We start from the raw sequence: 26,114 nt of genomic DNA on the forward strand, positions 1-26,114 counted from the left end.
CTAAGGGAAGAGAACATATTATCAAAATTGTATTACCTCAGTATTCTTGCAAATACTTTTACAATATAGTTTTTGATTTGATCAGCTCTAGGTTATTGGAAACAATGAGCACTTCCATTGTTTCCAATGCTCATTCTTAAGGGGACATTCAGACGTATGTTTGATTGTGTATTTGCTTGAAGCTTGTGAGGAGACCCTGGCAATCCCTTGCAGCATGGATCAGACTTTGCCCTATCACCCCCTGACAGTCGTTTGTTTTCTCTTTGTTCTGAAAAGGAAAGATTTTGCCCTGATATTTTCTGACAGTGCCTGTGTTTGCACAAATGTTCAAATGAAAAAGGAAATCCTTTGTAGGCCCTCCTTTTTCCTTCAGAGTGACAAAGTTTAATGTTTAACCCATTGACTCAGAAGTTTATACATGGAATCAAAAGGTGGATGAAAAAAAGGCAGCTGAACTTCTGATCTCCTCAACATAAAATCCCATCAATCTTCTGCTTTGCTGTCTCTTCTCTTGGAAGCCTCCACCCCAAACTGTTGTCTCTGGCTGTGGTACAGTTACCCTCACCCCTCCTGTCCAGGCGGCTTACTGTAGTATGCCGATCAGGCAAAGGAAGTGACCAGCCGGCTGAAGGTCAGTCAGGATTAAGATTCCATCACCGCACAGAAATAGCATTGTTAAAATTTTCTTTTTACCTTTTCATGGCCTCAGATAATGGTCTCTATACTTCTCCTACTGGATCTTAGTGAAGCATTTGATGCCTTAGATAATACGATTTTGTTACAGAGATCTGGACAACTTGTAGGGATTAAAGGAACAGCATTAGGCTGTTTAAAATAATATTTATCAGATATATTTGAATTTTGTTATGTAAAGAATAACTCCTCCATCCACACACAAGTTCCACAAGGTACTATCCATGGAACAATTCTCCACTGAGGAACATCAAGGCCTGGATGAACCAAAACTTCTTACTTCTAAATTCAGACCAAACTGAGGTCATTGTAATTGGCCCTTAACATCTCAGAGAAACAGTGTCTCACCAGGTAGTCACCTTGGATGGTTTTAGTTTGGCCCCTAGCTCCACTTAGAGGAACCTTGGACTTATGTTTGACCATGTTTGTCATTTGACCCCCATATAAAAGTCAGAGTCAGAGCTGATACCTGATTGTGCACAACTGTTCCTGGTGTCTCCCCCCCCCCCCCTCTCCCCTCTTTTCCACACACTTCCCCTCTCCTCCACATTTTTCTCTGCTCCCCCGAACCGGTCGAGGAAGATGACCACCCACATTGAGTTTTAAGGTATTGACCTTCTATGTAAAGTGCCTTGAGATAATGTATTGATTTGGATTGAAACAAATAAAATTGAATTGAATTGCTGTTTGATTTTCAGGGAGGCACCGTCAGCACTCAGCCTTCCCAAGACTGAAGCGCTTTGTGCTTAAGTTGCATTAGCGGATGGGAGATCCTTTAAGACGCCACAGACATGCACGAGACCTGTGGGCAGCTGGCCCTATGCAGGGCTGATGGGATTGTATGAACTGGGGGTTGCTGGCTACGCCACGAGTGAGGTCGGACAGGGATTTGGGTAAAGGAGAGTGAAGCGAGGAAGTGGGCGGTGAGGGCGGCTGGCTAGATATGGTTGCCAAATTTGGCCTGGTTCAAATCCCCCAATTTCACCAGTGCAGGGAAGGAGCTGGACGAGATGCACTCCTGCTAAGGATTAGAGGTGTTTGGCTTTTCAGGCGCAGTGGGCACAGCAAATTATGTGTGTCAGAAGATGTGTGAAGGGATGTGATCTTACCTGTGCCCTCAGATTGATGAAAGTGACGTATGATTAACTATTAAGGGGACTGTTGATGGAGAGGAAGGAATGCTTGAGCACACAGTGAGCTCAATATATGTGTTTGTGCTTTATTTTGTATGACTTCACATATTCATGTGCAGGCCCATCTTATGTGGCTCAGTGTGGTGACAGTTGGTGACCCAGGTTGTAAAGCGGTGAACGTGGCAATCGCTGCATTTCGGACATTTGGTTAACTGCTGTCAACTCTTATCGTAAAGCGGCCGTCTGGTCACTATCGTTTGTCACTATGACAGCTAAAGCTCTGAAAGAAAATCTGCTGCCAGTGGATTTAACCTCGCTGCATATTCACCAGGTAATATGTACTGTAGGCCTCAAGCGATAACAGCGCTACTAAGCAGAGTTATGTGTGGGTCAGGTGACATGTGACATGAGACTGTACGTGATTGAGTTTAACATACTTTTGTGTTAGTTTAGAGTTGACTGAACGAATAAATAAAATATATATGGAGACAAATTGAGACACACTTAAGTAAGTCCACTGTTAAGTAAAGGGAATGATACATGTTACAAGGAAAGCCCACACAAAATGGCAGTACTTTACCTGTATTTTAAAGTAACATTAACCTATGTTTGAGGAAGATTTGGACACCAAGCATTTTTGTTACACAACCATACTTGTACTCTCTGCAAATATATTTGTTGTTTTAAACCCCCTCAATAGGGCGCAAAGTTAGACACGCCTGTAATTTTTTACCTATTGTGTTGAATTCTCTCTTGGCTGACACAATGTAATCTTGTCCAAAACTAAATCTTAGTGTTTGTCATTTGTAGCAATTTTTAAATCCAAAAGTTGAATCAATATTGTTTTCAGTCGTTTTAATTACATACATTTTATTTAAAACAAAGATTATCCATCTATCTTTATCTTTACTGCTAATCCTTTAAGAATTGTGGGGGGGGGAGCTGGAGCCGCTCACAGCATACTGCGAGAGGCAGAGTATTACTGAGCCAAACAACCATTTATGCTGACGTTCACGTCTACTGTTGCTTGTTTTACTTCCATATCATGATGACAGTAAAAGTGTAAGTTAATTAATAAATTCCAATCAAACAAAGTGAGTGTTAAAAGAGAGTGTTCAAGGAGACTTCTTCAAAGTTCAGCGACTCCGACTACATGTTGGATTACCTTGAGTCTTTGATGGTGACTCTGGAGCAGCTCAACAGAGACCACATGCTCTTAGTTGAAGCAAATTAACCACTGTCTTCCAAACCCCAGCTATTTATCTTCAGAAGCGTGTAAGACTCCTGGCTTTGTGCTCGGCAGAGTTCCTCGAAGCTCATTTCTTCCCCGCTGCTCACTCGGTCAAAGGTCGTCCCTTGTGCTAATTGTTCCAACGGTGATGGAGTGGAGCGAGGCCCGTTCTCCTGAACCAACTCCAGACATCTGAACAATTCAGTGTGTGTGTGTGTGTGTGTGTGTGTTCGGTGTGTGTGTGTGTGTGTGTTCGGTGTGTGTGTGAGTGAGTGAGTGACAGGCTGGGTGGTCCACAGCTAGTGGGGTCAAGTCAAGCGGAGTCAGTTTTTGTTTTGTTGCAAAGACCAGACCCCCTACTTTTTGCTAACATTGGCCCTACAACCACAACTCTCCAGAGAGCTGTGTCAAGGGCACAGTGGAGGGATAGTGCGCTGTGGAGTTTGCCGAACATGGCATGTGAAAAAAACGTGCAAGGCTTGGAGTAGAGAGAGGAATATACATCATAAATATGTACATACAGAGATTCTCTTGAAGTCATCATTCATCGTCTATGTAATGATGCAAGCCTAATCCTGAAAAGTTAAAGATGTGTTTAACTTTCCCGACGTGGAGGTCACACATGGAGATAACATGCATTATTGTGAACACACACCTTCGATGAAGACATCTGTATGATCACATTTGGTGGCGAGTGCTCAATTAAATTACTTACTATGTTTTGAGCATTACTCTGTCCCGAAATAATTCATTTTGCTCTTGTTGGAGATTCACTTAGAAGGAACATCCGAAACAGACGTTGTTGTAAGGCACACAGTAGTGATGCCCGGGTCCACCCACAACCCTTGGGTTATGTAACCGCAAATGTAAATAACTCACAGAAACATTGCATCCTCTCTTTCACTGTCTTTACACACACACACACACACAGACACACACACACACACACACACACACACACACACACACACACACACACACACACACAGTGAATGTCAATATTCAGCATTACCGAACTTGTGACACATCTATGCACCCAGAGTATCATTGCTATTTTATTAGAAAGATGTTATAGCTTTAGCCAACACATGTAGGCTGCTATATTGTGACACAGCAAGAGAGAGAGAGACAAACTGGGAGTTGCCATGGTTGGACGGTGAAGGTAATTGACTAAAGCCTGTTTTTGTTGGTCAGATTTACTTTTGCGATACGTTGGGCTGGTGCAGGTGTTAGAACTCCCTGACCTACAGATCACTAACTGCAGCCTATCATCAAGCCAAATAATTCACCAAAACTTTATTATATTTCCATTATCATTTTTGGGAGGCTGATGCTTAGTTTATGGTCAACGTTCCTGGGTGCATGGCAGAACACACCAAAAATGTTATTTCAGTGGCAGGAAGTGGAGGTTAGTCGTCCATCTTTACATACAGTGTCTCGGATAAACAGACTCGAGAGAAACACCAGCTCTTCATTTATTTTGGGGACAAAATCTGTTACCATGCTACTACCACAAACAGACAACTGATAAAACTTACTATAAATCTGCTAGAACGATACCTTTGAGATTACTACCCATCAATTTTTTATTGGAAAAAACTGTATATTAAGAGATAGAAGATAAACTGTATTTTGAAAAAGATATGCAACACATGTTTTCTTCACAGCCATTGGATTTGAATCCCAAGGCTATGTATCTGTTGTGAGCTGTGGCCAAAGTTAGCCACTTGGGTTGCAGATGGGTTTGGTTGGCACTTTTAACAGGGTTCTACTCAAAACTCAGATAAGCTTTTCTTAATGGACCAGTATGGGCAGAGTTGGACGCATAATGTTGTTTATATATCATTGCATGGTGTAGCATAATTATATGTCTCTTAATTTGAAATATTGGGAATCTGGATGATGTGTGTGGCTGTATTTGTGAAGTTTGACTTAAAGGTTCAGTGTGCAGAATTTAGTTACATCTACCCAGTTCATGCAATTTAGATGAAACCATCATTATTTCAACATGTGTGAGAATAAAACATTCCGCGTTAGCATGCCGTACCAGTTGGTGGCAGTAATGCGCCAGGTCATTGTTTGAAAGAAAGAATGTAATGGAGTAGACGTTGAGGTGCTTTCAAAGGCTGACTGACTTTTTTTGTATTTTTGGTTTAACTGAGCTGACACTTGATCTTTTGATGAAAATATGTAGAACTGGTTCTTTATGTATCGATGGAAAATGGCTATCAGTGTCAGGTAAAGAAAAAGGTTTATATTTTTGTCCAGCATAAAACTACATGGATGCAACTGAAGGACTCTGTCTATCTTTCTAGTTTCATATATTTACATATCCACAAACAACATCTTTTTTGTGCAGTTTTCCCTCGACTGGTTTGTCCCACCAACCATACGCTCATAACAATAACTGCAACAGCAACCTAATTAAAGGGGCCTCTTCACTTAAGGTCACACAACATCCAGCAAATCAGCAACAAACAACCACATAATGGCCCTCATCCTGCTCGCCCATCCCAACAACCCCGACTCTGGGGGGTCATTACCCACGCTGCTTCAGGGCCTCCTTCCTTTCCCAGTGTTTATCGCATTCTCAAGCCTTATTTGTATGAGATGCACCATAGTATACCTGTGTGTGTGTGTGTGTGTGTGTGTGTGTGTGTGTGTGTGTGTGTGTGTGTGTGTGTGTGTGTGTGTGTGTGTGTGTGTGTGTGTGTGTGTGTTTGTGTGTGTGCGTGTGTGTGTGACTAAAGCAGCTGTTGAGGAGCGAGGGGTCTTGCCTGGACTTGTAGGTCTTGACTCATTTCCTGATGGGTGGTTGCTGTTTTTGGAGTCAGAAGACTGGGATTCACCACGCGGCGCCAGAAAGAAACAGGCTCAGTCTCCTTCTGCTGTAATCACGCATAGTTTGTGGTCTTTTTTCTGACTTAACACAGGCACCTATCATTCCCCAGTGGTTAATTACTTATAGATCATCAGTTTAAGCTAGAGGTGAGTAGAGGTGTACCTAAGCTGCTGGTGTAGAATTAATAATCATGGCATTTAACAGACAAGTTTTCACTTTTCAATATATTATTTTGTCAAAGCTCATCTGTGTTCCTGCAAAGGGCAAAAAAAACAATTGAGCCAAAAAGGTGCGAGCACACACAATTTACAAATACAAGTATGGGAGTAATAGGAAAACCAGCTTTTGTTTTCGGCTTGCTTCTAATACACAAACAGGAAGTAATAAAGTATGAAGTACGATGATGTGCATCAATTCAGAAAAACATGTTGGGGATTTCCATGGGACTGGGGCAGCTGCCATTCAGCGGCCATGTTCCCGTGTATAATTCTTCCTGGATGTTTGTCAGGAAGGCATAAGGAAAAGTTCAATAACATCACATGTAGGTTGAGGTCGGGTTTGAGTGTTTCTAAATCGTCCTTGTTTATGCTACTTTTTTAATTGAAGTGACACAATGACCTGCACCAGAATCTGCGGTTGTCGGTAAGTACATCTTGATTAGGTGAGGAAGGATTCATTTGTAAAAAGGTCCCTGATGCGGTTTTAGAAAAACACTGGCAGAAGCAAAACAGCTAAAAAAAGTGCATGGTGTAAGTAATAGTAGTAGATAGTGTGCGTAGAAGGTAAAATCTTTGAGAAATCGGTTATCTACAGTTTCCATTCTTCATGCTAAAAGCCTTTGCCATAAACTGTAAATTAAATGCTGCTAAACAAGTAATAGTGGAATCAAAATAACAATGGCTAAAACAAACACATTTGGTTGACTCTACTCTAACTGGAATCAAACACTTCCTGTGTATCTTTCACATTAAACGCCTCATAATGGGTGACCTGAAAGCTGAATGCAATGATGCTTTATTATGACAAAAACATTCACTTGTGATTATGTAACTTGAGCTCCTCTCCAACAGTACAGTGGAAAATTTGGGCCACATTATGTTTCATTCAATACAAGAAAACACAGAAAACATACCAGACAAGAGATTATGATTCCATATGTACCTGGAGCTCCTCCACATATGATATGACATAGGAGGATGTTGATGTAAATTTAAGCTGCAATTAAATGTAATTGTAATTTGACCGAAAGACTAAAACATTGAAATGTAACAGACTAAAAAGTTGCTTGGCTCTCCCACAGATGATAGCTGAAAGGGAGAGGTAAAGCCAGGGGACCCTTTACAGTGTGGATCCCACAGAAGTGAATGCAGGGGCACAGAAACCCAAAGATTCTGGATAGTGGCTCTGGAGGGATAACGTGTTCAAACTATTTACTCCGATTTTGTTTCATATTCATATTACATATTAGATATCTATGTTTAGAGAGCCTGTATGTACATGTCCAATAGATGCTGTTTTGACAGATGCCTGTTCATTGAGACCACTGTCTGAAATTTGCAAGTGTCTGCACAGCTGTTTGGAAGTTGAAGCATGCCCTCTCCTTTCCCAGTGGCCCGACAAGGAATGTCAGCAATGTTTTGCTAAGAGAAACAACGTGGAACCATGAAGGAGAAATGACCTTTTTTGGAAAAACTCTAACTCAATTCCGCACAATAGTTTCTCTCCCGTTCTGTCTCTCATTGTCCTGCAGTGTTGCTCTCTGTTTCCCCTCTACCTTCGTTTGTTTCCTCCTCAAGTTAAGTCACATGGGTGAATAGAAATACCACCAAACACACACACACACACACACACACACACCACCACCATACACATATACTAGAAGTGAAACACACTTTCACAGCTAAACATTGAGCGACTCTCTCCCCGCCGTCCCCCATCTGTATTTCCTGTTTTCCTCATGCTTGCACTCGTCCGTTTCCAGTTGGTCTGTTTGTTTGCGGACTCGCTCTTGAAGGACGCTGTTCAGTCTAGACACTTCCTGTTTTCACTGGACTGCAGGAGTCAAAAGTGCAGGCAAACATCACTTTTTGTCTACTCAACCAGAAACAACCCCAACCCCAGAAAGATCATTATTCTCATCATAAACCTGCTTTTTCCTTTGCTATTCAACAATGAATCCCACTGACCTCAGCAGTAGATGCGCTTGTGTTTTTCTTTAAATAAGCTGGATCTCAGTGCTAGTCGACTTGTTGACTTTAGGACAACTGCCAATGTTGTGGGATGAAACTGACATTAACGCGGCACATATTGATATTGTGTTATAAACACACCAGAAAAGAGGTAGAGAGTCAAGATAGTCAGAATGAATCTAGTGCATCTGTTAAGAACGATTTTTACCAATTTAAGCAAAGTATTGATCATTATGTGTTGAGCAGTGTTGTTATTGTGCTTACAAACAAATCAACAAGAAGAGAAAAGTTTGAATCATGAGAAAACTGCAGTGGGTCAGGGGATGTCAGCTGAGTGTGCGGTCCTTCATATGTGGCCCAAGACGGATTTGTGTACCAAGAGTGTATGGGGTGTGTTCACAGCCCTTCTTCTCAAGTGGACCTAGATCGGTCCACTTGAGATTGGATCACAAACACCACATGTATATATCCGGTGTGTACGTGGCCTAGAATGCAACCTTTCTGCAGAGTTTTCCCTGCCAGAGCCTTTGAAAAAAAAAATGATTCACAGCTAAACAAGTGGGGGGATTGATGCAATTTTTTACCCGTGGTGGACATGTCGATGTTCTGTAAACAAAAACATGTGATCCTCACATTTGAATGAATATGTCACACACCCCCCTCCGCCTGCTGATCCACCCCTCACCTAAACACTGCACAGATTCTGTGTTGTTGTGAACGCCTCTTAGTGAAGAATCTCCTGCTGCTTTGTTCATTTGTGAAAGGCCGGACCCAGTTGTTCGGACATTCTCCAGAACTCATGCTTGAACCAATTCTCTGTTGTTCATTGTTAAGTTCAACACATAAAAACCACATTCTTGACTGTAGCTATTGTGTTAAACCTATATTGATACATTTATTGCAGACACTTGTATGAGAACTACTTGTGTTTTCAGTTAATCTTAGAAATGCAGATGGTTTGGCTCTTTTATTTCATGGGTCTGTTCCTCTTCCTCTCTTATTAAACATTCGAGTCAGTAATTTCTGGCAAAAGAAGCTGGTGAACATGGTCAAAGGCTGAAGTTGCTGAGAAACTGAAATGCTGCTGTTGTGGATTTCTAACCACCCTTGCCTAAAGAAAGATAATATAAACCAACATCCTGTATGATATTGTATACGTCTGCTAAAATACTGATTACTGATGTGATAGGCCCACTGTCACATCCTCATAGACGTAGCTTCAGCAAACATGTATCTAATCTGAGCTTGTGTGTACACACCAAATAGTCTCATAGTGAGAGAGAGGAACGGCAGTCTGCCTGTTTTGCACGCTAAATGGGCCAAAGGTAGAAAGAAGTGGACACCCAGTGCAGTGGAAATCCTCTCTAAGGGTCACACACACACACAAACACACACACACACACACACACACACACACACACACACACACAAACACAAACACACACACACACACACACACACTGAGGATGGACAGAAGTGAGGCGAAGCAGAGCAGAGACAGAGTGATGGAGCTGTTGATAACACTGGTGCCACCATTGTCTTCACGGAGCTCAGACCAGGGTGTGTGTGTCTGTGTGTGTGTCTGGAACTGTTACCAAACAGCTGGAGGAGACCTCTCTGGAAATCCGACCGTGTGTGTGCCGCTCAGTTTCTTTATGCAGTGTATATATATATATATATATACATGTTATATATATATATATATATATATATATATATATAACATATCTATATATGTCTATAACAATAACATTTCAAAACAAGAGATTTTATGTTGAGTGATACACTCTTCAGTATGGAGAACAGGCACAGGTCATTCAGAAGACGATTTAAAGATACTGGACTTTTTTTTCACTCGTGTTTGTCACAGAAACATATTGCAGAGAACTAAAGAGGAAAAACTGTGAGTGTTTAAGAAGTAGACAGGAAACATGTGCTCCTATGTCTGCATCTCTGCATGTGTGTCTTTATGCATGTGTCCCCGTGTGTTCTCCTCAGCCCCCCAGGTGGTGGAGGTGTAGCTGTGACGCTGGCTGATTTGAATGTGAATGGTGTGTGAATGGGTGGTGGAGACGGCAGCTGACTGAGCAGCGGAGACAAGATCTCAGTGAGGGCTGAAAAGGTCTGAATGTCCGTCATGCGTACGAAAAGCTGCTCCCTTAAACTTTCACTGTGTGCCTACACTGATGAGGATACATGGGACGGTACTGTTGACACGCAGAAGGCTTTTTGGTTGCATTTCCAGCTGCTCTCCTTTTCCAGATCGGCATCAGCAAAGTTTTGAACTAGAATGTAAGGTACAAAAATCCTGGCTCCTTGCTGTCCTGGTTCCCAAATGGTGGAACGAGCACCCCATTGACATCAAGACAGAAAGTCTGCACATCTTCTGATGCGAACTAAAGATATGTCTTACGACTGTGCTGCCCACACTCATATATTTCTTTCCCTTAAACATGCCAAATCTTTTGGCTAATACCCCAAATTACAATGTTTAATGCATGTGCAAAAAAAGTTTCTAGATCCGTACCAAAATCTGTATGCACCACATTCTTTCACTAAGTTAGTGTTATCCTGCTTAAAGTTAAACCAATATACAGACAGGGGTGAACACATAACCTCCTTGCTGGAGTAGGGTTGCATTGTGTATTGTCAATTAATTAGTTTCATCTCAACACTGATGGAAATGTAACACAAAAATAACCAAACCAACTAGGGGAATGAATAGATGACCTGTTGATTTATAGATCTATGATATGATTGTTGTGACAATTAAGTCAGATTTAAATGAAAAGACCATGAGATGATGTTCATCATCATAAAAAAAAAAGTCTGAATAAAAGCAGCATCAATCCGGTCTAGTCATCGCGTGCGGATCACCCGTTAGCTTGTGTTTGTGTGCGTGTTGCTCTGGTGAGCATTCTTCCCCTGTGCAGATACGATCTGTGTGATAAGAGAAGGAAGCATGTGCTTGTTATCTGTGAGCAGGAGCCTGAGCAGCTCTACCTAAGATGTCTCTGCTCATCTCAATTTAAACTGAGAGGCTCTCTGTCCTCGCTGTCTGGCCAGTGTTGCATCTTGCATGATATGAAAAAAGAATTCAGTGCAGGATGTTGTCCAAGATGTAAAAAACAATTAGTACACAAACATTCATGGCTGTTTACGTGCCAACTTATATGTGTATATCAATGTGCGTCACAACGTTGCTCTGGAAATGATGCGGCATCAGCGTCTAGACTGCCAAAATAAAGCAGAAGAAGAAATCAGTGTGTACACCCACGTGTCATGTTTCCATCACTGCTGATTGGAGCTGGAGCCGATACAAACCTGTGTCTACTGCAGAATCATTTGACCCTGGAGTGAAAGCTGAATGTATCCATTCCAACTGCAGACAAAAGACAGATGTTGGTGGAAAAGGAGCTTTACATGTAACTTTGTCTTATTTGGCCTCTATGTAGAGTGTGGCACACATTTTTTGATTTATATCTGGATTCAATCAAGTTTTCTCAATCAAGATGTTTGAGAATATCAACAACAATATATCTTAAACATCAACCAAATTATCTTTATCATCAATACAAAGCATAAATATATATACATTTGAATTTTAAATAAGTAAATGTATATGTAGACACTGTGCCTAAATTACCTTTGTCAACTTATATCGGTAGCAGTCCATATTAACAAATCACAATTTGCCTCATAACGTTAAATAATCTGTAGAAGGTGCAAGATCCTCTGTCATACAGTGTCTAACATAGATGTTGACATATAACTATGTAGGTGATAATGTTTTGTCATTTGTTGAGCCAAAATCAGTTAATAATATCTGTCTCGCTAATGTATTAGTAGGAGTCTAGGTTGAATGCATGGATGTGTTATCAAGTAATACCATAAAAACCCTTAAAACCACCCCTAAACATAACCACAATTATGCCGGCAATGCTGGATGTAGGCTCTACTTCATTTTTCTTGTAGCTTTAATGGTCTGATTGATCACAATGACTTCCTCATAAAGATCACTCGTCTGGTTGCACCTTAGTACCAGCTGCAAATGGGACACAAAAGAACCTCACGGTTAAATACTTGGTTGCTTCACTCAGAGTTTTGGATTGTAACCTAAATTAAGATTTCACTCTTTAAGGTTATATAATTTGCGCTTACTTTTCTTTTTGTGTGTGTTATCATTATTTGCATCAGTGTTTAACGTTAACGCCAAGTTCCTTTATCCATCAAAAACGCAGGCTTCCTGTGCATCATGTGCTAACTTTAGGATTTCGCATCAGACACTCTCTCATTGTCTGCCTCTGTCAGACTCTGTGTCGTTCTCACACTATAAATTCCATGATAACCCATACTCACTTCCTCAGTATCATCCCACGCACATGCACACGCAGTCACACACACACACACACACACGCGCACACACACACACACACACGCACACAAACCACACACACACACACACACACACACACACACACACACACACACACACACACACACACACACACACACACACACACACACACACACACACACACACACATACACACAGAGAGAGACAGGTCTAGCTCCAGACCTGATTAGTGCACACGGTGAGTCTTTGTTTGAGGACAAAGGATTTCCCTCTTTGAGACGAGCAGCTGGTGGCAAAGACACAGGGAGCTGGACAAGATTAGCTGCTGAATGAGGAGAACGGGTGGGGTTGGCACGGAGGGGTGGGAGGCAAATTGAAAAAAGGCAGAGGTAGAAAGACTGAAGCTTCACTGACTTTAAAGCCGTTTTCAGACATGACCTGCAGGCAAAATCCAGAGAATTTGCTAGGGAGTTTACCCGTAGTCATGTGAACATGTGTTCACAACAGAAACAAATCCTCCACATTATTCAGGCAAGAGGTGAACCCGCCGCATGCAACAGACAGACGTAGGAAGGGATGTATTTACTCAGCTGGCGATATCATCTGATCGTGTTTATAGCACTCCGACATCGTCGTCAGCTCTTATCACCACGAACTCTCCTGACTTCTCCGTCGGGGTCTTTTACACGTATCCCACTGGAGAATATGGTGGAACTGCAGAGTCTGCATGTTGGAAAAGCATCTTAATTTGGACGCTGCTTTCGCTTGGTGAACTGTAATTCACCAGTTATTCACTGGAATCTCTTTCAACAGGTCGAGGTAATAGAGGAGAAGAGTCTGTGACCTTTAAACTCCTGCGTTCAGTCACTTGCTCATTCAAGCTGATTAAACTCACTCATCTTCCATCGTTAAGTCAGTCGCTGTGGAAATGTAAACCGGTTATAATGCAAATGTGATGTAAATGAGAGAGGAGAGAGACAGGATCTGAAAGAGAAAAGGATGAATCTTTCAAGAAATTGAGGCTTTGAGGGAAAAAGAAATCCTGAGAATTTAGCTAAGAAGGAGAAGAAGCAAAACAACATGTACCAGCCCAGTGGATGTGACATACATACAGTCAAAGAGAAATAAAGAAAGTCAGGGGTTTTCCAGGAGTAGACTTCAATTGTAAACATGTCAACAGACAACCAGTCTGACAGACCATATGATGGTTGCACAACTGTACCAGGCCTCTCTCTCTCTCTCTCTCTCTCTCTCTCTCTCTCTCTCTCTCTCTCTCTCTCTCTCTCTCTCTCTCTCTCTCGTTAATGAGGACGTTTTTAAGGCTTTGACCTTAAAATGTTATGATTTGACGCCTGCCATTATTGAATTGACTTTGTCCCTAATATTCACTAACCTTTACTTTTTTGCGTTTGTTTTATTGACATGTATTTTGTAACCTTATGAGCCTGACAGTTGGTAAAAACAAGACACTCTTCAGGAAACTATAGAAAACCCTTCAATGCTGGTTTGTCACGGTGGACAAGCCTGAGAGGAAAATAAATCCTGAGTATTTAGCAAAGAAGAAGAAGAAGCAAAACAACATGGATCAGTCCCACAGCACGCTGGACGTGACATACATACATACAGTATAGTCAGAGAGAAGGAAAGTCAGGGGTTTTCCAGGAGAATTGTAAACATGTCAACGGACTGACTGGAGAAAATGTCAAATGATTTGGCTCAGATTGTTTTTCAATGCAGACATCACATGGTAATAGGCTGCAAATTGAATAGCTGAATAGATGTACAGTTGTTTAATTTATAGCAATATGCATGACTGCTGCTTTACTGCAGCACACTTTCATCGGGCCGGGCAGCTTCTAGCTTCTTAGCGTGGCCTAGCATCATGGGTATAAGAAACAAGGTCATTTGCGCTGTGTTTTAAGCCAAAATGGCCACTGGAAGCTGCTAAACTAGCGGGCGTAGTGTGTCATTGGACTTGTAGGCTTAAAACACAGTCCTAATTACCTTGTTTTGACACCACACAAGCAGTATGGAGGCTCGTTATGTTTTTTCTATTATTGTTTACGTCTGAAGTGTAAGTCCCCATTGACTTCAATTGTATTTGAATTGGCTGCAAAGCTGTTTACCCCTGAGACTCCAGAACTGTTTTGTGGACTCAAACACTTCACCCCATCCCTCCACCGGCATAGTGGTTAGTAGAGGATGAGGGCATTTTTTATTTTTCGGTGAACTATGCCTTTATGACTTATCTGCAGTGTTTCTGGTTTAATGGCGCTGTGGTGGGTTTGACAGGTGTCTTTGTTTGTTTGCTCTGAAAGACATTGCAGCACTGAAAATTCTCGTGCCCACCTAGGTGCTGATAAATGGGAAGTGCTCACACTCTCTGTGATTGTTTGTGTTGTATGTTAGAGTAGCCAACGATTTAGTTCTTAACTTGGCATTGATGAATCTCAAAATGTCTGTAGTTAGTCAACTGCAACAGTAGAAAACACTGCCAATCGCCTGATTTATGTACACATTTGACCAAATCATCACTGTAGAAACTTTTCTTTGTTATTATTTGTGAGCCACAATCAAATCTTGTTGTTTTCATTGTGGAAAAGGACATCTTAAAAATAAATCTGAATCTTCCACTTGGACATCATCACACTTGGCACATCAAACAGCCTAATCAAACTTGGAGTCAGAATTATTTTTAATGGCCAAGTATATTTACACATACACGAAATTGACTTGGTATGGCTTGGTGTGGATCAGCATGACTGTAAAAATGTCCCAGTGAAGAAGTGACATACAGCATTTGCGCAAGTTTGGTCAAAATCGGTTGTTTCTGACGGGACGTATCCTAACTGAAAGAGGTGAAAATTAAACAAAAAGGGGGAGAGAGGGGAAGGGAAAGAGGGGCCAAGGCCAAAAAAAGGGGCAAAGGCAGAAGAATAGAGCAAGCACGCAGGGAGAAGGTGGTAGTTGGGGTGGGTCAGGGGTGAGGGAGGGGGAAGTTTGCTGGTGAGAGCAGAATTAATTTGAAGGTGAATAGAAACAGCTTGGCTATTTAGGAAAGGGGAGGGGTTCGTGCCACATGGGAAAAAGGGCCAATGTTAACGCTGGGGGGCCGGTACACGCTTCATATGCTAACATACACTGCAGAGACACTGGCAAGGATACAGCATACAGACGCACATAGTGAAAAGAGGGGCTGATGGGAGACTGGAAGTGGGGGTCGTCTGCTTAATGTGTGTGTGTTTGTGTGCTGATTTAGAACTATAATAGCTTGGTATCTGGTGTGTTTTACATTAGATAACTATGCCCCTATTTGAGAGATGATTCTTTCCTGATCACAGCTGAATCAAAACACAACTGCTGTAAAACCCTTAAACAGAACCGCTTGTTATCAAGATAGCTAAATCATAGCTGCTATATCAAAAATAATAACATGTTCATTTCATAGAATATCTGTTTTTGCTAACAATCATAGCATGAATATAGAATTGAAAAATAGCGGTTTGTGAAGGGTGCATCATGACCCACGCATCATCTCCTTCAGAGGGTTGAAATCTAAACTGTTCTGTCAGGAAATAAATTAAATTAAAGAGTCCGGTAATCTTACAATCATTTTTTTTTTTTTTATTTCACAAATGAGTAACTAACCTGAAGTTAACCTTTTATATTCACAAATGTAGAATGTACTTGGCTATACGAATGTTAAATAGGATACAAAGTGAAAGGTGTCTACTATGTTGATATTCTCTGTATTTTTATTTAATTTAAGTATTTTATTCTGTCACATGTTCTCTTATCGACCTCATTCTGACTATCTGCTGCTGTAACGAGTCAATAAAGCTTATCTCACGGTATTAACATTTGAATCATTGTACTAAATACAATAACTAGTCTTATTTATTTACTTACTTTTCTACACAGTAGTTGTTTCTATTAATTTCAGGCTTTGATTAATAAAATAAAGCCTGTTGGTTTGAATTTGTAATTCCAGCTGTGTCATGTGTGCATAACTGTAATTTAGCTTATAACTCCATGGTGTGTATAATGTGTGAACTTCATTACAGCTGCTGACTCTGCAGTGATGTCACATCCACAGGTCATCGATGGGAGAGCGTTGCGCTCGTTCACAGTCCGCTGCGAGGCGCGGGTGGTGATACATACACAACCCGTGGACGTGCACGCATCTCTTGTTTACTGCACAAACGCGTTTAGATTGGCTGTGGAGGCGTTAATGGGTTGATGGGAAGCGATCAGCGGCCCTGATGACCCACCGCTGGCCGAGGACTACACGGTCTGTCCGCGCTAAAGGGGCGTGAAGGACGCGGAGATAGAGGACATCCGGCTGACTTTGACACCATGTGGCTGTGTTAATGTGCGAGTCCTTTCAAACAGGAATAGACTGGAAATGCTGGGATATTATGGGCAAGGGCGTAGGATTATATAGGGACGGTAGGGTCCCGACCCTACCAAAATCCAGCCTCTACTGTGTAGTACCTACCAATAATACACCCGCTGTCCGTATTGTTTAGGCAATAATTATAGTACACAAAGGGTTAAAAATCAGTCTCTGCTAGAAGTCCCGCCTCTAAACAACTATCGCACTTTGATTGGCTGTAGCGGTTTCCCGCAAACCTATATTCAACCTGATTGGCCGTCCCCGCTGTCACTCCATCTGCTTGTTAAAAAAAAAAAAGCTACCGGCAACTTGCTAGTCCCAGACAAGAGGAGCAACAGGACGCCTCAGTTCATAGCTAATATCTGCATCTGCGAGTGTAAGTTCTGCCTTCGGTCACGTCAGCGAGACGGATTTTAATATCAGTGATGTCATTTGCAGTAACACTTATATTTGTGTGTGTTTTATGCTTGTGCGTGCGCGCGCTGTGCGTGTATGTGTGCGGTTGTGTGTGTGTGTGTAGGATGTCGAAGAAACGAAAACTGGACATAAGAGACTTCTTTAGAAGTCAACGTGTAAGTTAATTAAAAGGTTATATATTTTAGAGCCATAACAATACTGATATTGATTATTAGTCAGCATAGGCTATAATGCCAAAGAGATCCGCATTTTAAGGTATAGGCCTACCATTATTTTCATGTTTTATTTGTGTGGAAAGGGAGCAATGGTTTAAAAAATTTTTTGGGTATAAATAAACATTAATTAAATTTAATAACCTTTATTTTCCTTCAAGGTTTCCCTCTCATTTACAGTAACAACAAGCACATTGCAGATGCTCATGTGATTTTATACATATATATTTTGGGGGAATAAAACATAATAATTGTGTGAACATTTTGTCTACCCATGTATGTACCCTAATATATCTGTTCATATGTCATGCATCAACATACTTCTGTCAGGTGACAGACAGTGGAGAGACTGGAGGAGATAGAGGAGGAAAGACTGGAGGAGGAGAGACTGGAGGAGATAGAGGAGGAGAGGATAGAGAAGGAGAGACTGGAGGAGAGGATAGAGAAGGAGAGACTGGAGGAGAGGATAGAGAAGGAGACAGAGGAGGAGATGCTGTAGAAGATGAAGGAGAGGCTAGAGAAGGAGAGGCTGGAGGAGATGGAAGAGAGGCTGGAAATTCACAGGTGAGGTTCAATAATGATTAATATGTTAGTCATGAGATTCAGCATTGTGTCAAATATTAGTCTGATTATGACCTGAATAACAATAGGCCTATATTAATAGTGTGTTTGCAGTAGTTGCTACAGCGTGGTCAAATGTATACTGTGATTTCTTAGGAAACTGATCCAAATGGAGAGAGCAGCAGGGAGAGTGCCAAGGATAGGGTCAGGGAGATTGTCAGCATTCAAGAAGATATTCTGGACAAACCAAACCAACCTCACCTAAATTACATTCCAGTTCAACAGCTGCCACACAAGCTCCTCCATTTTCAAGAGAGTTGGTTCAAGCAGTATCCATGGCTGCACTATAGCCCCTCCATCAAAGGGGTTCTCTGTTTTCACTGTGTGGAAACATACACTATAAAGAAAAGCACACTATATAAAAAGGTAGACCCTGCCTTTTCGTCAAAGGGATTTAATAATTGGAAGAATGCACTTGCCAGTTTTCAGCGGCATCAAAATACCAAATCCCACCATCATGCCATGACAGTTAGTGCTCAAGAGGGAAGCCCAATAGATTCGCAGCTCTCAAGTGCATGGGCACAGCAACAAGAGGATGCTAGGTACTGCCTACAAAATATTGTAGGATCAATACAGTACCTTGCCAGGCAGGGCATGTAGAATACAAAAAAAACCTATCAACTTTAGGAAGCACTTTCATATCCCACGGACCCCACCAATGTCCAAATCAAACCTACTCCCTTGATTATGGGGATTTAACTAAGACCATGGGCTGCAGATATAACATTTAGAAAAAGTATTTTTCCCCCCACAGCAGATTTATAGGAACATCAAAGTGGTTGTGGTTAGTCCATTGAGTGTAGTTAACGAGAGAAAGGCAGGCTGAAGCCAAACTGACTGTGACATATTGATGCACCACCACCCACACACAGGAGCCTCTCCAGTCTACTGAAGGCTGCACAGACAATAATAGATCCAGTGCTGTGGTTTGCTCACAGTATCACTGAGTGCCATCATTATTCTGCTGCAGTGTTTATTCGTTTCGATTGAAAAACATCTCCACAGAAACTTTTGAAAGACCTCTCTGTACATTTGAATTACTGTTGGACCAGAATATTTATATTTAGAGTAGGTTGTGATAAAAAAACTTTTCAGTTCTCCAGTTTCAATTGCAAATGTAATCAAAAAGGGTTGTTGTTTTTCAATTCTGGCTGTGGAAAATATACAAGCATGGATTTTGATCACAACAGCCTGGATGTGAGCACGGATGGATGGATGGATGGATGGATGGATGGATGGATGGATGGATGGATGGATGGATGGATGGATAGATAGATAGATAGATAGATAGATAGATAGATAGATGGATATATGGTGCATTATACACATAACAAGAAGCAAAAATACAAGATCAAAACTAAGCAAAATGTAAAAAGTTAAAATATAAAAGCTGTCAGTCCAGTATGTGGTAGGGCGGTCAGATTAACGATAAAAGTTTGCTCAGTGTCCTCCTCTCCACCACAGTTTCAAAAGTCTAGTCCAAATCCATGAAATTATGGAATTAATAAGATGTTATAACACCCCCCTAAGTAAAGGAACATGGGATTAGGGGAAAGACGTCCCTCTGAGATACAGTTTTTGGTTGTCTCGAGCATGGGGAAAGAAAACAGCATGCAGTAGGTGAGTAGTTGACCTCTGATCTGCACTGGATGGATTTTTTAAATAACTTTTCTTGTATATAAACAAACAAGTCTGATGTGCTTGACACAGAAAATAAATAAATAGTTAGAAAAATAAACCTGTACATGTTATGTCAGAAATGATAAATATAATATAAAACATAAATGTAAAAGAGAAAACATCTTTAAATCTTTAATAACATGTTTACAGTCCAATTGAACACTGCAATGAGATTAAACCAAAATGTCGTCCTTCAAGAGTCCACAAAGTATGGATGAAGGCCAGATGAGTAAAGTCATGTGATGTCAGCACCTGAAGCTTTAAAATTTCTAAAATCACACAGCAACACTGGTTTTTATTTAAACAAAAATATCTATCAATAGGTTTTACATAAAGCACCTGAGGCAGCTCAAGAAAAGGTAGAACAGTTTTGTTATTCAATGTTGAATTAGTCTGATGTTATGTGAAAAGTTTAACTTTGTTTAAACTTTTAGTTCATTTGGAATGTTATAACTTCTGAACTTTGGCAGTTCAAACTGATGTAAAGTACGTTATTACATAGCCTCCTCGTGTTGTTGTGGACTATAATACCCTGCAGCACTCACTCCTCTCCCTCCCTCTCTTCCTTCCCTCCGCCTGCAGTTCTTCTGTTTGTTTGCACTCACTTGATCCGGAGCGGAAATTCCTCTCCGTTTTTGTGAATGACAAACTCATTAACAATTCATCAACACGGGGCCGCTCCATCCGGCCCCCGTTTCCAAGGAGACCTCCGCTGGGCCCGCTCTGATTGGCCGGCCTGCCTAATGTATCCAATGAGACGCCTCCTGTTAGGAGCCATTCAGCAGCCTGGCGCCGCTGAGAGAACACTGGCAGAGCGACGCTTCACACGGAGGACAGAGAGGGAACAGGCGGCATCCGCAGGCACAGTCAGTCGGATATTACCCGCACGCGCCTCACCCACAGGAACACACCGCCTCACACTGCCTGTCCACTGCGAGTCTGAAGGCCGGAGGAGCCGCTGCGCTTGGACCCGTGGACTTATATAAGAGCAGAGGAAGCAGCAGCTATTCGCAGGGCCGGTGTGACTCATTGATAAATAACACGGGCTCCCTCCGACCAGATGCATGAATGAGCGCCAGTGAATGCAACCCGCAGCCGGGGAATCTGTGAAAGGGATCGCTGCGTTTTATTTATCCAACCGCCTCGTCCCGCAGCGCCCAGGACACCCGCAGGACATTCGGAGTGAGAATTTAATCGTCTGACTTTGCATTTTTTCCCGTCTGTTTTCTTTTTACTCAGCTGCCCCCCAAGGCAGCGCAGAGCACTGACACACGCAGTCCATTCACATTATTGCGCTCGCTCGCCTCGTCGCCGCAGCAGCAAGGGAAGCCCCCTCGCTTTCTCAACGCACATTTTCCCAACCTCCTGCGTATAAATGCTAGAGAAGCTGAAGCCCGTCGTCCAGCTCGACTCGGTAATGGCGATCAGCAAGACGGTAGGCTGGCTCCGGGAGCAGCTGGAGACGCGCAGGGACGCGCTGCTGGTGATGGACTGTCGGGCCCAGGAGCTGTACGAGTCGTCGCACGTCGAGACGTCCATCAACGTGGCCATACCCAGCCTCATGCTCCGGCGGCTCAAGAAGGGAAACCTGCCCGTGCGCTCGCTGCTCTCCGACGGGGAGGACCGGGAGAGGTTCGTGCGCCGGTGCAAGACGGACACGATCGTGATGTACGACGAGTACAGCCGCGAGTGGAACGAGAACGTGGACGGGGGCTCGGTGCTGGGTCTGCTGCTGAGGCGGATGAAGGATGAGGGCTACAAGGCCTATTATCTGGAGGGTGAGTGCGGTTCATTCACATTTCATGGCCCCCGGAGGCCGCTGCTCTTCAGTACCAGCAGGTCTGTGCGCAGAGAAGGAGAGTGAAACACATTTAATAGGAAATATTTTTCAATGATCAGCCTGTATCCTCCAACATTCAATCTCCTAGTGGGAATCCTTCATTCCAAAACAAAACACACTCACGTGGAACTGTAATCAAAACAAACTGATACGGTGTGCAGGCATTTGACGAACTAAACAACTATTGTGCAGCTAAACGAGTTTACATTGCAATATAAGATAGATGCAGTTTGCAGTGCAACCCATGTTCATTGGATTTTTGTTCTATCTTCCAGGTGGCTTCAGTAAATTCCACGCAGAGTATCCAACTATGTGCGAAACCAACTTGGACGGCTCCTCCAACAGCAGCTCCCCCACCGCCCAGGTTCTGGGCCTCGGTGGGTTACGAATCAGCTCCGACTCCTCGGACATCGAGTCGGACATAGACCGGGACCCGAGCAGCGCCACCGACTCTGACGGCAGCCCGCTTTCCAACCCGCAGCCCTGCTTCCCCGTGGAGATCCTGCCGCACCTCTACCTGGGCTGCGCCAAGGACTCCACCAACCTGGACGTGCTGGAGGAGTACGGCATCAAGTACATCCTCAACGTGACCCCCAACCTGCCCAACCTCTTCGAGAACGCCGGGGAGTTTAAGTACAAACAGATCCCCATCTCGGACCACTGGAGCCAGAATCTCTCGCAGTTCTTCCCCGAGGCCATCAGCTTCATCGGTGAGTAATCCACCAGAGCTGCAAACACACCAGCGCTTGTTTTGCTGCATACTGTTCCCCCCCCAGGCTATGGTTTTGTCCCCTTGTTTACATTCACCTTTAGGGCTGCAAATACTGTAATTGGTAATTATTCTCATCCATGATTACCCAACAAAAATATTTTGATTAGTATTATATATATTTGTATTGCTTGTTTTGGTTGGTCCGAAAGTCAAATATATATTAGTTTTGCAGGGACACTAACATTTGAGGAACAGGAAGCAGCTTTTCAGCTAATTATTTCCCCTAATCATTATTCCCCCTTTACACCTCAACGCCTCACTATTGGACATCTTGTGATTGTTTTGACTATATGCAGATAAAGTTGAGGAGCGGAAGCAGATTGTCAAGGACATAATCTCATTAATTTGCTATGTGTTGTCAATGCCAGGAAGTTCCTTAGGTTCTTATTGTGCTTTTGAGATTAGATGAGGTTTCCCTGGCTGTAGTCTTATCAGTCGATCAGGCAGGGGCACACAGAGCGGCAGATTAAGGCCATTGTGTTGAGGCAGAGGAATACTAGTCTGACTCTAATGGTGCACAGGCTAAAATGCAATGTGTACAAGTGATTTGACTTCAATGGAAGACTTCCTGGCCTGTCTCTTGAACTGGGGCTTGTGTAATTGCAGAACAAAGGGGACGTTGAAACAGGAGAATGGGGAGAGTGAACAAGGGGAGGGCGGTAATTTGAGCGCAACAGGAAGGAAGTGGCATTGAAAGTAATCTAGGACATGGCACGTCCCCCCCCCCCCCCCCCTCTTTCCTATCTCCAAAGTACAAAAGGAGCCATTTACAGGCCCTGTTGACATCCTGTTTGCCTTGACAGGGTGCCCTCATGACTCCTACGTTTACACGCCCAAATGGCACCATTGTCGGAGTAACCCTAGCAAGCGGAAGAATGGTTTAATAGACCGTAATAGTCAATTTCCCAGCCGGCTACTCTAGGCCAAAAACGAAAGAATGTCGGCTCTGTTTATGTGCACTACTGCTGCAGTCCCTTCTTTGTTGACTGACATGCCTGGGAGATGGTCAGGCTGCTATCCTTCCCCGGATCGGCTTCAACTTCCACATAGCTTGACTTAAATAACAGAGAGGTTTATCACAAGTTTTGTTCCCTGTAAAAAGGGACTGCTATTTTCCTGTGTGTCCGTAATACAAATGATGCCTCCTGGGTAGGGCTGCTCGATTAATCGAAATTTAATCGTGATTACGACTATTGGGACAAACGATCTCCAAACTACTATAATCGAGTTGAAACGATTATTTGAATTTTTTTCCGAAAGTGACGTGAATGCGCAATTCAGTCCTTCCCCCAAAGCATTCAACGCGGCCCAGCTGACTGGCTCTCACTCTCAAGCAGCCGTGAAGTGGTGACCGGCGGCATGTAAAAAACAGCGAGAGGGGAACCCCGTCTGACCGACAAAAAGTGTAGAAAAGTTCTCTTGTATGGGAACACTTTGGATTCGAAGTGACTGGTACCTCTGTTCCAGTCATTTAAAGAATAAAACCTTCAGAATAAGGGCACATTAATAATCGTTTGAATAATCGTGATTTCGATATTGTCCAAAATAATCTTGATTATGATTTTTTCCATAATCGAGCAACCCTACTCCTGAGCCACTTACAAGATACTGAAACAGGCACAGACTTTTCTGACAGAAAATGTAATTGATGAGTCGTTTAAGAATCAACAAAAATGCCTAGTTGTTTTGTTAAACTATGTGTTGCTCTGCAAGTGTAGTGTTGGGAGAAAGTATTTAACCTTTACACCCTTTTCTCTTTCTACCAGATGAAGCTCGAGGCCAGAAGTGTGGGGTCCTGGTCCACTGCCTGGCCGGCATCAGCCGCTCAGTGACAGTTACAGTGGCCTACCTGATGCAGAAACTAAACCTGTCCATGAACGACGCCTATGACATTGTCAAGATGAAAAAGTCTAACATCTCCCCCAACTTCAATTTCATGGGCCAGCTCTTGGACTTTGAGCGCACGCTGGGCCTGAAAAGCCCGTGTGACAACCGCATGGCTGCGCCGAGCCAGCAGCTCTACTTCACCACCCCGACCAACCACAACGTTTTCCAGCTGGACCCCCTGGAGTCCACGTGAGGTTGGCTGTTGCCACCCCTGTCGCTGCTGGAGGTTTTGTGAGCCTCCTGTTGGAAAAGCTACAAAAAGTTCCTTTTTATCCTGTCGTCTGCTGTGCAACTAGGCTCTTGACGCTATTGATACAGCTGGTTGGAGGTGACAGCTGCTGAGCGCGGTAACTGGAGGGCCAAAGCTGTCTGGACAAGATGCAGTTGCTGTCGACTAAATGAGGAGAGACAGTAAAAGAGACACAAAAGAGGAAGAGAGTTGATTAAAGAGTGCAGATACGTTCTATAATCCTATATCCTTGTTGGATTCCCGATGTCGTCTATCTTTGTTATCATTGTGTCTGAGGAAACTAAAGGTGATTTGTTGGGACAGCTGTGCGTTATGCTTTAAAGTTCCTAGGCTGGTGTGCCAAAGATACACGATTGTTCGGACTGGACAGATATACAAATGAAAGTCTTTTTTTTATGTTCGTTTTGGGGTCTAATGTTGGTTTCCCCATGATTTCAGGGTGCATTGTCTCCTTTGTCTTCTGTGAAGACTTGCCTATGAGGGGCCGAAACACCCCAGCTTTAGATGGCACACATACTGGACTCGATTTTACATTTGTGGATTATTTTCAAACATTTATACTTTGTGTATATATCTTAATATAAAACAATACGGTAAAAGCCTTACTCTAGTATATACCCTCTGCAACAATTGGGTACTGAAGATTCTTTGTTTCATATTCTAATTTTATGTAAGCAAACAAACTGCATATTAATCAGTATGTAAGTTTATTATGCCAAAAATCAAGTAGGCTTTCTGAGAATTATGGAAAAATTTGTACATGTGTAATATATTTGAGAATCGCTTTATGTGTGAATTCAGCCGATCGGCCTTGTTTTTGCAACCACCCTATCACAAATCAAAGTCACCATGGTTGTTTGCCTTACTTTTGTGCTGAGAAAGTGTTTTAGTGCATTACACTAAAAATAAATGTTCTCAACTGTATGGGATACCAGAATTCTTTTTATTACAATTTTCACACAACAAAAAAACAAATCTTGCAGTTAAAATAGTAGCAGTTTTTAATTTGGCACCACATTAAAGCTAGCTTGACTAGTCATAGTGGCCAACAGTGTTGCCCGGATCTCTGAAGGTTAATGTGACTAATCCCAATCTGTGCACAAGTGTTAAAAGTCGCTGACATGTGGACTAAGCACGAGGCTATGCTTGCCTCGCCTCTTCAGGGAAACGTCTGTGAAATGCATTTTAATTTGTCAAGATGAGAGAAGAATCCAGAGCTCAGGAGGGTTGTGTTGCCCCCCTCCAAAGACAAGGCCACTTGCCGGAGGATGCCAACCTGGTGACCTCCATCACCCCACCCACCCTACACACTCCTCTCTTACGAATGTAAAGAAAAGATAAGTTATAATAAATTGCTATTTTGTCTACACTTTCCGCTTCTCATGTCTGTTTTTCCATTAACGCAGTTCGTTGGTGTTTGTCTGTGTCCACAGTGACACATTTATGTAAGTGTCTCCTCACCCACAGAACACTTGAGCCAAGTCACGACAAGAAAAAAAGTTGCAGTGAATGATGGGGCTGTTCACAAAGCTCTTGCTATTCATTAACAGCAGTGCACGATTAATCTCCAACTTCACTTTCCAGTTCAGAATTA

General features: G+C 42.6%; 1 protein-coding gene across 1 annotated transcript; it reads left to right on the plus strand.

The window, feature by feature from the left end:
- Positions 1-20,526: 20,526 nt before the first annotated feature.
- On the plus strand, positions 20,527-25,889 carry dusp6 (dual specificity phosphatase 6). The gene is made up of 3 exons (XM_053427595.1): positions 20,527-21,549; positions 21,887-22,321; positions 24,150-25,889. The coding sequence occupies exons 1-3, from the start codon at positions 21,147-21,149 to the stop codon at positions 24,461-24,463; spliced, it is 1,152 nt and encodes a 383-aa protein (XP_053283570.1). The 5' UTR covers positions 20,527-21,146; the 3' UTR covers positions 24,464-25,889.
- The last annotated feature ends 225 nt before the right edge of the window (positions 25,890-26,114 follow it).

This window comes from Pleuronectes platessa, chromosome 7 (genome assembly GCF_947347685.1).
Source record: "Pleuronectes platessa chromosome 7, fPlePla1.1, whole genome shotgun sequence".
Taxonomy (NCBI): domain Eukaryota; kingdom Metazoa; phylum Chordata; class Actinopteri; order Pleuronectiformes; family Pleuronectidae; genus Pleuronectes; species Pleuronectes platessa.